This window comes from Barbus barbus (assembly GCF_936440315.1).
Source record: "Barbus barbus genome assembly, chromosome: 23".
Lineage (NCBI taxonomy): Eukaryota > Metazoa > Chordata > Actinopteri > Cypriniformes > Cyprinidae > Barbus > Barbus barbus.
Genome location: NC_136751.1, coordinates 30,677,795 through 30,689,298, shown reverse-complemented (window position 1 = coordinate 30,689,298; position 11,504 = coordinate 30,677,795). Strand labels below are relative to the sequence as shown.

Here is an 11,504-nt window from a genome sequence, read left to right as displayed (position 1 = left end):
AATGTATCACAGTTGCTAATGGCAGGTGAAATTTACTGTCCATAAATGTTTTTCCAGGTCATGAAACTGTATTTTACTTTGATTAATATATTAGAAAAATATGTTTTTGGTCGTATTACAACGGCATTATTTGATTGATTTTATTTCCATATTTGTAGCAAACAAAGGTCAGAAAAAGAGGTCACTTGCTGATGAAAAAGGAACTGTTCTGATCTTGTTTGTATTTCCATTTTGGATGAAGAATATTCTGTGTTACACATGAAGAAGAAAAAACAAGCCTCTTAAATATGCGGTAGTTCTTGATAATGAAAGGAGAAAGTGGTCTGAAGGCCTGCAAGTTGTGAGAGATGTTTATTATATGGTTTAATCAGTTTAACTTGCATTATAAAGCATTAAAGTAAAGTATTGCTTGCATTAGACCTTGGATGCATGTTATATTAGTCAAAATAGACCTGGTATGTACTGTAAAATATTCCTGCAAGTTTAGACCAAACAAGGGTGAGTAAATCAGAACATTTTCACTCGGGATAAACGATTGCTTTAATCGTCATTTACATCCTCGTAAATGTTGTTTACGTCTGTCGGCATCCATTAGGTGAATGAAGTGGGTGATGGATTTGTTCTGTCATATTCTCAGCACCTGAACAGCTGCTGTTCTTTCGCCGGAGAGCATGAGGTCTCTGCTGTGCTCCTCTGCTCTGTCCACTGAACCGTGTGGAGATGATTCGGCTTTGTTGTGATGGATTTTTAGATGCAACTGGATGTCCTGGACTGGTGGAAACCTTCTTGCTTGTGCAATATCAGCTTTAAATGATGTTTGAATTAGAATTATGAAGCTAGAATGTGGATGAGTTTGTGTTTATTGGGATGGAACTGAAATCTGAATAGGGCTTTAGTTTATTTCGATTCAGTGCCGTTGACTTCCTAAATCAACGTTTAACTGACTGTCCTCATCCTACTAACCTCATTCATCCTCACAAACGGCCAACCCTCAGCTCTGCTTTAACACAGACACTGAACCAGCTGTAGCCTACTGAGGATGCATCCGTGTTGTTTTATTATATAACGGTTGCATGCATGCTTGCTCGCATGTACCCATCATGTAGCCCTGCAGAGTGTTTCATAGTCTGGCCGGCGCTGCTGGCTGTTAACTGGATGATGATGAGATTTATCGACTTCCTGTGAAGTCATGCATACAGTGTCCAAAATGGACTTTTTACCACGGTTGCCAGTGGCAGATGAAATTTAGCATCCATAAATGTTTTTCACGGGCCATGGAACTGTATTTTGCATTATGTTAAGAACAAATTGTTTTTTTTGTTTTAGTTTTACTAGCTGATTTTATTTGTGGCATGCATTATCATAATGCAATAGGTCAAATTATCACGTTTCTTTATGTCTACTAATTTTAACAATTATTTTTATGCTAAAGCCAAATTTTAATTTGGCTTTATTCTGATGCATATTATATATGCCAAAATAGACATTTGGTTTGCCTCTGGTTTAATAAAGCATGCATAATTAGGCCATGTGGCACCCTATTACTGTAAACATAACAGTTTTGTCTGTTGACATGCATGCAAATCCATGAGAACATTTGGCTGATATGAGCACAAAAACGCTGCACATTGTTTTCCTGGATGATCTCCGAGCGCTCGCCACCAGTAAAAGCCTGAAGAGCTTTGCAGGTTCTTACTATGTTATGGAGCACAGATGAATGTGTTCGTGATATAGTCTTTGCTCTCAGCAAGAGCGACAGAACAGTTTGTTAGTAGAGCAGATCGGGAATGATTCAGTCCTGAGGGAGGGGGGTGTCAGAGAGAGAGAAAGTGAGAAACAGGCAAAAATAGAGACATTATCACGACGCACAGAGATGTACGGTTTGTTGTTATCATCTGGTGTTGATTAATTTTGGGGTAATGGAAGCTGTATTTATATCATGCATGCATGTAATGAGTTTTCACATTTACATGCCTTTGGAAGACGCTTCATTCAAAGTGGCTTGCATTGCATTTGAGATACAGTATGCAAGTGCATTGTGTTCATATGAAAACAAAGAGCTATCCTTACGAAAATTAACCATGGTTTTACTACAAATTACAAAAAACTACAGTTAAACCATGGCAACCACAAATTAACCATTGTTTTGCTACAATAACCATAGTTTAACCATGGTATTTGTTGTAAAACTGCGTTTATCCAAATAGTAATCAATATGCCAAAAAAATAAAAATTATACATTTTTCTTTTATACTAAAAATCATTAGGATATTAAGTAAAGATCATGTTCCATGAAGATATTTAGTAAGTTTCCTACCGTAAATATATCAAAACTTCATTTTTGATTAGTAATATGCATTGCTAAGAACTTCATTTGAACAACTTTAAAGGAGATTTTCTCAATATTTAGATTTTTTTGCTCCCTCAGATTCCAGATTTTCATATAGTTGTATCTCAGACAAATATTGTCCTATCATAAACCATACATCAATGGAAAGATTATTTATTCATCTTTTAAAAAGACTCTTATGACTGGTTTTGTGGTCCAGGGTCACATATACTGTATCTACTTCTGCAGCATAGTTTGTTTTTTATTATGTGTGTTTTTATATTTGACTTATTTCTTTGCACAGTTTTAGCAGTCAGTGTGGACAATAAACGCTCCGGATGTAAAATATGTCTGATCTGTGTTCCGTTTCTTTATTATTGCATATAATAATCCATGTGGAGGTGATGCTGGGAATCTCTCAGATTAGAGTTTAGCCCTTTTCCAAATAAACGAACGGAACGCAACTTTATATAAATGTTGAATTTAACTTCACTCGTGAGTTTTTCCCAGGATCAGCTCTTCCTCCAGATGCTGCTGCAGAGATGCTCTGAATCCTTTCTGATGACGCGGGGGCGCGCAAACCGTCGCGCGATGCCTTTTGACAAGTCGCGCGCGCTTAATCCGGCGGTGCGTGAGATTGGGCGGGAAGAGAGTCACGGGATTGGTTCTGATGGAAGAGTCAAACCGCTGCTGAGACTCAGATGAAGAAGAGATGAATCCAGTTCACTTCACTTCACTTCACCTCAGCTGAACACCGGACGGACAAACCTGACTGGAATTAACAGCAGTTTTGGGCGAATAAGGAGCATTGTAGTATTGAAGGATGGCTTTCATGGTGAAACACGTAGTCGGCGGTCAGCTGAAGAGTCTGACAGGAGGTCTGACAGAAGAGAGCGGTGACGGAGACCGGTCCGCCGCCGCCGGTGCAGGGATGACCGCAGAAGAGTTCGAGCAGTACCAGCAGCAGCTGGAGGAGGAGAAGTAAGCATCTACCTGCTTTCTCTAACTAATCTCTGCGTTTCATCATATTCCTGTCGAGCTGAAGCTTTCCCTCAGGACTCCTGCTCACTCACACATTAATCATCTTTCACAGTATTTATATATTATATTATCATTATTTATCATTACAAGTCTACCTTTTCATCACGAATGCTGCGCGGCAGACTTTAAATTCTGCTTGTTTGTTTGTAATTGTTTATTCCTAATTAAGATCTGAATGTATTATAACTGTTCTTAAACACTTAGAGTAATTAATATTATAAGATCTGAAGGAATAGCGTCAATATTTCCATTATTACCATCAAACTATTTATGGTAGTAAAACATAAGAAGAGTTCATTTAACCTCTATTTCCATCTGAAATCTTCTAAAATGAGCATGTTTATCAGGCTCCTATACTTATGATCAGTTATTTGCCTCTAATTGCTTAGAAAAGCACCTAGACATTGCTATTAGAGGAATATTAATGAACTAAACACAGATGATGAAAAATGCTGATTTAGATGGAAATGTGGCGCTTATATAGATCCAATTCTCTGCTGTAAGCTTCATTAAAATCTGCTCATTTTGTTAGTACGCCTCAGGTAAAATGATTTTAATTAGGCTAGTATTTTACTCCAATTTCATTCAAACCCCAAAAGCATCTCCCCATTCAGAAGACATAAAACTAGGAAAACCAACATAAAAGGCCATTAGAAGCATCTGATGATGATGAAGTACTGCAGCCAAAGCATTTCTGGCGTTCTTCTCACGCTTTGTCTTTAGATATCAGCTCATGAAGGACAGACAGCCAGTGCAGGAACAGGTGGAACGGCCATATTTGGAGAATTCAGATTTCACAGACTTCAGATGTGTGCCGAGCTCATCCGTATGCTGTGTCCTCAGAGAGCAGATCTGACTTGAACAGCTGGTTTAAGACGCTTGGCTTGGACTGGGGTCCTGTGTTTAATCTCTTGAATCAGCCAGCTCCATCTTCTCAAAGGTTTATTGATATGGGGATTATTTTAACTAGTGGTTTGTTATAGTGAACCGAGTGGATGAGCATCAGCCGACTGTCAGAGCGAGTCTAAATCCCTGAGATATCCCCCTCCCGCTCCTGCTCTTCTGCTCTAGTAAGGACTCATTTAGCAGATGCTTTAGCTTCAAGTACACTTAATATAGGGACCATCCCTCTGGAGTAAGCATTAAAGAAGGGTCCTGGTTCGATACAAACATGCGAAAGGCATTGAACCAGCAACCTTCCAAATACCAGGCCGCCCTGAACATTATTATAATGTGCTGGTTGTTCACTCACTGTATGTCTGTTGTGCTAAATGTGTTCATTCTGTCATGACCTTTGCTTCAGCCCTGGAGATTCGGATTGACCTTTCACCTCACATGACCTTTAACGATGCCTAACCAATCAGCTGTAATTCAGCCCAAGGTTAAACTTTTATAGCATCACATATATTAATAATGTTTTTTATTTTTGAAATATTTTTGTTGATTATTTCCATCTTTTAAGATGCTATCTAGTTTCCTGTACCAAAGAAGGTTATTATCGTACATTTAAAATATTTACTGTATAAAAAAAACATTTTCCAAAAAAAAAAAAAAAATGTTATGTTGGTATGATTAACATACTATTATTTTTAGTTTTTGTTAATATTCTGAATCACATTTTCAGTTTTTCGTTTAACTTTTAGTAATTTTGTCATTTTTCTTACATTTTAGTTTTAGTTAAAAACTATTTTTTTTATTTCTGAATAACAAACAAAAATTGAAATTAAATATTTCAATTTCAGTTCATATATTTATTTTTTGCTTCATATATTCATTTTATATTGAAGTAGCCTACCAAAAAAATAAAACTGAATAATTAAAATCGAATAAAATTTATATAGACATATTTATAAAAAACAAATTAAAAACACAAAAAAATTAGTAAACAAAAATGAATATCTTTAAATATTTTTAAATAATCAAAAACGAAATAAATAAAATAACCAAGTATATCAGTGATACTAAAATAACACTGTCCTCAACCGGTCATGCAGATTTTATTTTTTTAACCTTAGAAAGGAAGTACAATAAATCATATATTCAAATACAATCCTCATCTTAAGTAAGTTTACTGTAGATGGTTTTATCAGTGCACAGTTGCACATTTATTGTAAATATTTTCAGCTTTCTGTGATGGATCAAGTGTTGCTGTAAGCAGTTTTTCAGTCCACCAGACGTGTGGCAAATTACACCAGACATCCAGTCAGTCTGAAGTGTTGTTTAATGCTCTCTTTGAAGGTATTCAGTTTAATCCTTGAGAACGACGTTACATGCATCTCTCTCTGTGAACATGAATTGGTTTCAGTTCATGCTAAAGTGAACAGAAAGTTGTCATGATGGAGATTATTTTTAACCGGAAAAACAGCGTCTCTCGTAAATCTTTTTCAGATCCGTTAAGGCCTTTCAAATGTTAGGAATGTCTTATATGATCATTATTCAAATTACCATCCCAAAAATGAGTCCTAAAACACGTCAACCAACAATCATCTGAGAAACCATTGCTGTTTAAACTACAAATCTGACAGATGATAATATAGAGATGCTTATTAGCTTGAGATTGATATGGCAGACTTGCGTAGGTGGATAAATGATCAAAAGACCCTTGAATAACCCAGTTGAACCTCACATTACCGTGTGTGTGTGTGTGTGTGTGTGTGTGTGTGTGTGTGTGTGTGTGTGTGTGTGTGACGTGCCTCTGTTCTCGTTTCTCCTCAGGCAAGAGCGAGACGCCAGTTTTGCCCAGAAGAAGGCGGAGAGGGCGACAGTCAGGTCTCACTTCAGAGACAAATACAGGTTGCCAAAGGTAACAATTAATCACACTCTCTGTCTCCCGTTATCTGCCCACACAATTAAAAATTATAAAGTGCAGGAACGAGCGCCTTGCTCATCTGTGCGAAACAAACACGCTGGGCTGAATCGCATAGGAACAGACACATTTCACCCCAAAAAAGAAAGAATATTGTGCATAAAGATACTGCAGCCTATTTATTTTTATTGCATCATAAATTACTTTTTTATCACAATTAATAACCCATTTTCCAACACTCAGAGTTCTGTAATGTGAAAAAATTGAATCCCAAAATATTATTTTAATGATAAATGATCATGCATAATGTTAATACTTGATGTACTTAGTTTAATTAGTTGATTTTCATTTAAATAATCATTGTTTTATCATATTTAATAACCCATTCCCCAAAACTCATTAGTGTACTGTAATGAGGGGAAAAATCCAATTTTCATTACTGTAATGCAAAAAAAAAGAAAATAATTATATATTATTTTAATTGTAAAATGATTATGAATCATGGTAGTATTTGATGTACTAAATTTATGTTGATTTTAATTTAAATAATCATAATTTTTATCATAATTAATAATCCATTCCCCAAAATGTATAGTGCTTTCTTTATGTAATCTATTGTTCTTTTGATTTCGGGGTGAAGTTTGACATATAAGTGACCCTGGAGCACAGAAGCAGTCATGAGTAACACAGCTATATCTGCAGCAATAGACAACAATACATTGTATGGATCAAAATTATACATTTCTCTTTTATGCCAAAAATCATTAGGATATTAAGATCATGTTCCACGAAGATATTTAGTAAATTTCCTACCATAAATATATCTAAACTTCATTTTTGATTAGTAATATGCATTGCTAAGAACTTCATTTGAACAACTTTAAAGGAGATTTTCTCAATATTTAGATTTGTTTGCTCCCTCAGATTCCAGATTTTCAAATAGTTGTATCTCAGACAAATATTGTCCGATCATAACAAACCATACATCAATGGAAATATTATTTTTTTTTTAAATGACCCTTATGACTGGTTTTGTGGTCCAGGGTAACATGTGTCATTGATTATTCCCCTTTCCCGTGGTTTTCTGTTTCTCAGAACGAGGTGGATGAGACTCAGATCCAGGCGGCGCAAAACGACGTCGAGCTCCCCACCGAACTGGCCAAGATGATCGCCGAAGACAACCAGGAGGAGGAACAGAAGCAGTCTGTCCTGGGTCACCTGACCAACATCCAGAACGTGGACATGGGCCACCTGAAGGGCAAAGCTCAGGCCACACTGGAGGATCTGAAGAACTCGGCGGAGAAGTGCTGCGTCATGTGATCTCACCGCATCTTCACACCTGGAAGCGTTTCTTCTCTCCTCATTCCTGTATCTCCTCCATCTCACACACACGCACGCACGCAAACACACACACGACACGCGCACACATACACAAACATGCGTACACACACACACACACTCACACACAAGCTGCCGTGTCTAACGACAAACATCCATATTCATATATCCGGTGTGACGTGTAGAGCAGTGTTTGTTTCATGATGCTGATATCGTTCTAGGAGTTTAAATGTCATGTGTGTTTCATCAACTATTCGAGAATCTCACAAAAACACGATCGGGTCACATTTCACCTCATAAAAAAATTAGATTTTGCATTAATTATTCATTTTAAAGGGATAGTTCACCCAAAAATGAAAATTCAGTCATTTATTCACCCTCATGTTGTTCTAAACAAATTCTGAAGAATGCTGGTAAGTATAATAATTATTGGTAAGCAAACAGTTGACGGTAACATTGACTTCCAAAATATGGATAAAAAGACAATGGAAGTCAATGGCTACCGTCAACTGTTTGCTTACCAATATTATTCTGTTTAACAAAAAAGAAGATATTTTGAAGAATGTTAGTAAGCAGACAGTTTCTGGTACCCATTGACCTCCATAGTATGAAAAAATAAATACTATGGAAGTCAATGGCTACCGTCAACTGTTTGCTTACCAATATTCTTGAAGGTTACTAAATAATGACACGATTTTCATTTTTAGGTAAAACCATCCTTCATTTCCATTATGAAAGTGTAATTTCTTAGTCATTTTTGACTTTGGGATGAAATGTGACGTGTTTCTGGAGATTGACCCATCCAGACCTGCTCCAGTCTGAAGGTGTTTATTACCACAATAGTCTAAAGGGATCATGACTTTTGGGTGTCTTGAAGGGCTTACGGGAGCAGGAATGGAGGTAGAACCCAGATTCCCCTAAACACCGTCACCTTTGACCTTTCATTGAGTGGTGCCGTTTTGTGCAGGTGGTTTGGTGTCGTCGTGATGCAGATGTTGACCTTTTTCTTTCTGGTTGTTCCCTCTTAAGGAGACTCAGAATAAAGATTTGAAATGCTCTGCTGCTGAGGTGAGCGTCTGGTTGAAGGGTTTTATTCTGATTCTGTGTCTGTCATCTTTTGAGTGAAGCCGTGCAGGGATTTGGTTTTGAATATAAGCTGTAAACATAAAGCAATATTTCCATCTCTGTTCTACAGGGCAGAGCTGATAGCCAATGTGAAGGGTTAAACTGACTTTCCTGTTCATTTTATTTAACCCATTAGATTATAATATATTTATTTCTTTATAAATGGCAAGAATTTTGTTGTTGTTTGTTTTACTTATGCCCTTGATAGTTGTTTCCGCTCTGGACTGCATAAGTAACGTAATTACCAATGTAATGCATTTATGTAATTATTCTTCTGTAATTTCCAGACCTTGCTGATTTTTGACTGTTGAAACTGTAATAAATATATTTGTACAAAGATTGTGAAGCCTGTGATGTAATTTCAGCTTCTGTGATGTTTTCGCAGCGCAGCCTCCGCAGTACAGTTTCTGACCGCTAGGTGGAGGCATTGGACACGAGTCACTAGCGCAAGCACCTTTATATATAGGTGGGTAGTTGACATAACAAATAAGCATTTTACAAACAAATGTTGCGTTTAGGTAAATGCCATTTCTTTAAGGCAAATATATTTTTTTCATGCATTGATGATATTTTGGTTTATTTGGCTTTTAATAACACATTGCTTCATACTAGTGGAAAGAAAACATTAAAAATAGACTTTATCTATTTGTGTTTGCAGATTACAATGACAAAATAATTAATTAAAGGTCATTTTTTTACCCTGCCTACTTGGGGTGTCTTGCTTTAAAGTGTTTTTTAAATCAGTTTTTAGATGTTATACACATGCATCATAACAGTTTAATTACAATGCATTCTTTTATTTTAAAAAATGCATGCATAGCATTTATGCCACAATTAGAAATACAGCTAGATGTACTGTATCATGTCATGTCAACTACCCATGTGTGATTTAGTGTATTTCACCTCAGTGTTGTATCTTTACAAAACTGCTTTAAATAGGAGATAAATTGTAAGCTATGTTTTTAAAATCTTTTGCCTCACACTTTGTGTGACAACTAGCCCCGGGGGTCTCTCCTACACACTTTCTCCTCTCTGCTAGCTACCAGACTCTGTGGATGCTCGCAGTTTTGCATAGTTTTTGCACTCCAATCAGAGCCGTTTCCATTTGAATAGCGGAGAATCGCTGATCTCAAGTGCGCTATGAAAGGACAGGGCAGTAAAATATATTGTTGTGGAAAGTCTCTCTATTGATGGGCCTCCGGGCTGCTGCATGGCCAACCGGACACAAAGAGGGTGAAACGGTCCAGAAAACACTTTTGTGGCCCTTTTCTTTTCCATCAGGGCACGATTAAAACACCCCAAAGGAGGCTGAGAGCGACGGGGGCTGGTTTATACAGGGGCTTGTTCTTGGGTTTGCGCTAAAGAGAAACAGATTTGTTTTTCTGCGCTTTAAATTGAAGAAGCGGTTTGCAGATGTTGAGCTTCCAGCAGAGGAATGCATTTCTTTCTCTCTCTCTCTCTCTCTTGCGCTGATGGGGTTCTGTAATCTAATGCAGAGAGAGACCACACAGCTCGCCGGCTTCATGAAATTTATAAACATTTTATTTATCCTGTACAGGAGGTGAGCTTTGCCAAAAACGGCCTTACTGTGCAATCCCCCGTCCGCGACCAATAGAACAACAGAATGCGTAATGAAGAGAGGAGCGGAGGGAGTTTTGGAGGAGGGGTCTCCGTGCGTAAATGCGCAGCCGAGCGTGAAAGAGCCGGAGGGACAAAGACGTGCAGCATGCAACAGGACCCCGAGAGCAGAAAACACATTCCAAATAACATGCAAACCCCAAACGCAGGAGCATTCTTACGGATAAACATTTGAAATGCACTCAACCGGATAGGAGCAAACTGAACTGATTGCACGGATAACTGCTGAACTTTCAATCTGAAAAGCCTCATTGTGGAGTAAATACATGCTTTTCTGTGACGCACCATGTTGTGCTTTCACCGATTGATGCAAGCATGCACCTAATCTGAGTTCGCAGGCAAAATGGAGAGGAGCATCGTTCCCGTCGCATTTCTCTCGTTTGCGATGATGCTGGATGCACAGATGGTTTGCTGGCAGGCGCTGATGCGATGTCATGAAGAACGTGATTGTGAGCTTGCCTATAACCAGTATTTGACGGCATGCGACGGGATCATCCGCGGAAGCAGACGCCAGTGTCCAAGCCACTGCATCAGCGCGCTCATCCGCCTCAACCAGACCGCTAACGGCCCGTTTCTGGAGACCTGCGACTGTGTGATCGACTCCGAGTGCCTAAGAGCCAAACGGGCGGTCGAGCCCTGTCTGCCGCGGGCGCATCCGGGCGATGCCGATGGGATCGGTTGCACCGAAGCGCGCCAGCGATGCGAAGACGAGCCCAGCTGTCAGTCATCCCTCACCGCATATCTATCCCACTGCGGACAGCTGTTTAACGGGAGGAAGTGTTCATCTCGGTGCAAATCCACCATCGAGGAGCTGCTGTTCATGCCCAACGGCGTGCTGCTCAATCAGTGCGTCTGTGACGGTCTGGAGAGGCCGTTTTGTGAGGTGGTCAAACAGAACATGGTCAAACTGTGTTCGATAGGAGACAACAGTGTACCCATGGACCACGATGGGACGGACGATGCATATGAGGACGAGGATTACGAGGCGAGACCAGAGAGCGAGGCGACTGATGCTGATGCGGTGATGTCGTTCACAAGTGCTTTGACTCTTTCTCAACACGTGGTTTTGCTGTGCACTGCATTTGCTCTGGCGTTCACGCTTTAAAGCGTGGTGGATTGAACGCCTGGTGTTTGTACTCTCATTAGGTCTTTGTTTCCGTGTTTTCACCTCAGTGCCACTTGAAGTGTCTCAAGGCAAACAGTGCACGCACGTCAAGGGTTTGCACA

The 11,504-nt window shown here is 38.9% G+C and overlaps 2 protein-coding genes across 2 annotated transcripts in view; both read left to right on the top strand.

The window, feature by feature from the left end:
* Nucleotides 1–2,943: 2,943 nt before the first annotated feature.
* LOC306843278 (complexin-3-like) lies at nt 2,944–8,973 on the top strand. The gene is made up of 3 exons (XM_079374653.1): nt 2,944–3,310; nt 6,086–6,173; nt 7,272–8,973. The coding sequence occupies exons 1-3, from the start codon at nt 3,153–3,155 to the stop codon at nt 7,494–7,496; spliced, it is 471 nt and encodes a 156-aa protein (XP_079230779.1). The 5' UTR covers nt 2,944–3,152; the 3' UTR covers nt 7,497–8,973.
* The window catches only part of LOC306843276 (growth arrest-specific protein 1-like), a 4,896-nt gene continuing 1,224 nt past the window's right edge, over nt 7,833–11,504 (top strand). Inside the window, exons 1-3 of the mRNA XM_079374650.1 lie at nt 7,833–8,582; nt 9,030–9,105; nt 10,198–11,504. The exon at nt 10,198–11,504 is cut by the window's right edge and continues 1,224 nt beyond it. Of these exons, the coding sequence (XP_079230776.1) occupies nt 10,621–11,382 (762 nt within the window). The 5' untranslated portion in view covers nt 7,833–8,582; nt 9,030–9,105; nt 10,198–10,620 and the 3' untranslated portion in view covers nt 11,383–11,504. The remainder of the gene's footprint in view (nt 8,583–9,029; nt 9,106–10,197) is intronic.

Bases quoted from the DNA above. Each gene is read 5' to 3' on its own strand.
- LOC306843278 (XM_079374653.1), top strand. From the start codon at position 3,153: ATGGCTTTCATGGTGAAACACGTAGTCGGCGGTCAGCTGAAGAGTCTG. The intron at 3,311-6,085 runs GTAAGCATCTAC...GTTTCTCCTCAG, and splicing joins CAGCAGCTGGAGGAGGAGAA to GCAAGAGCGAGACGCCAGTT. The intron at 6,174-7,271 runs GTAACAATTAAT...TCTGTTTCTCAG, and splicing joins ACAAATACAGGTTGCCAAAG to AACGAGGTGGATGAGACTCA.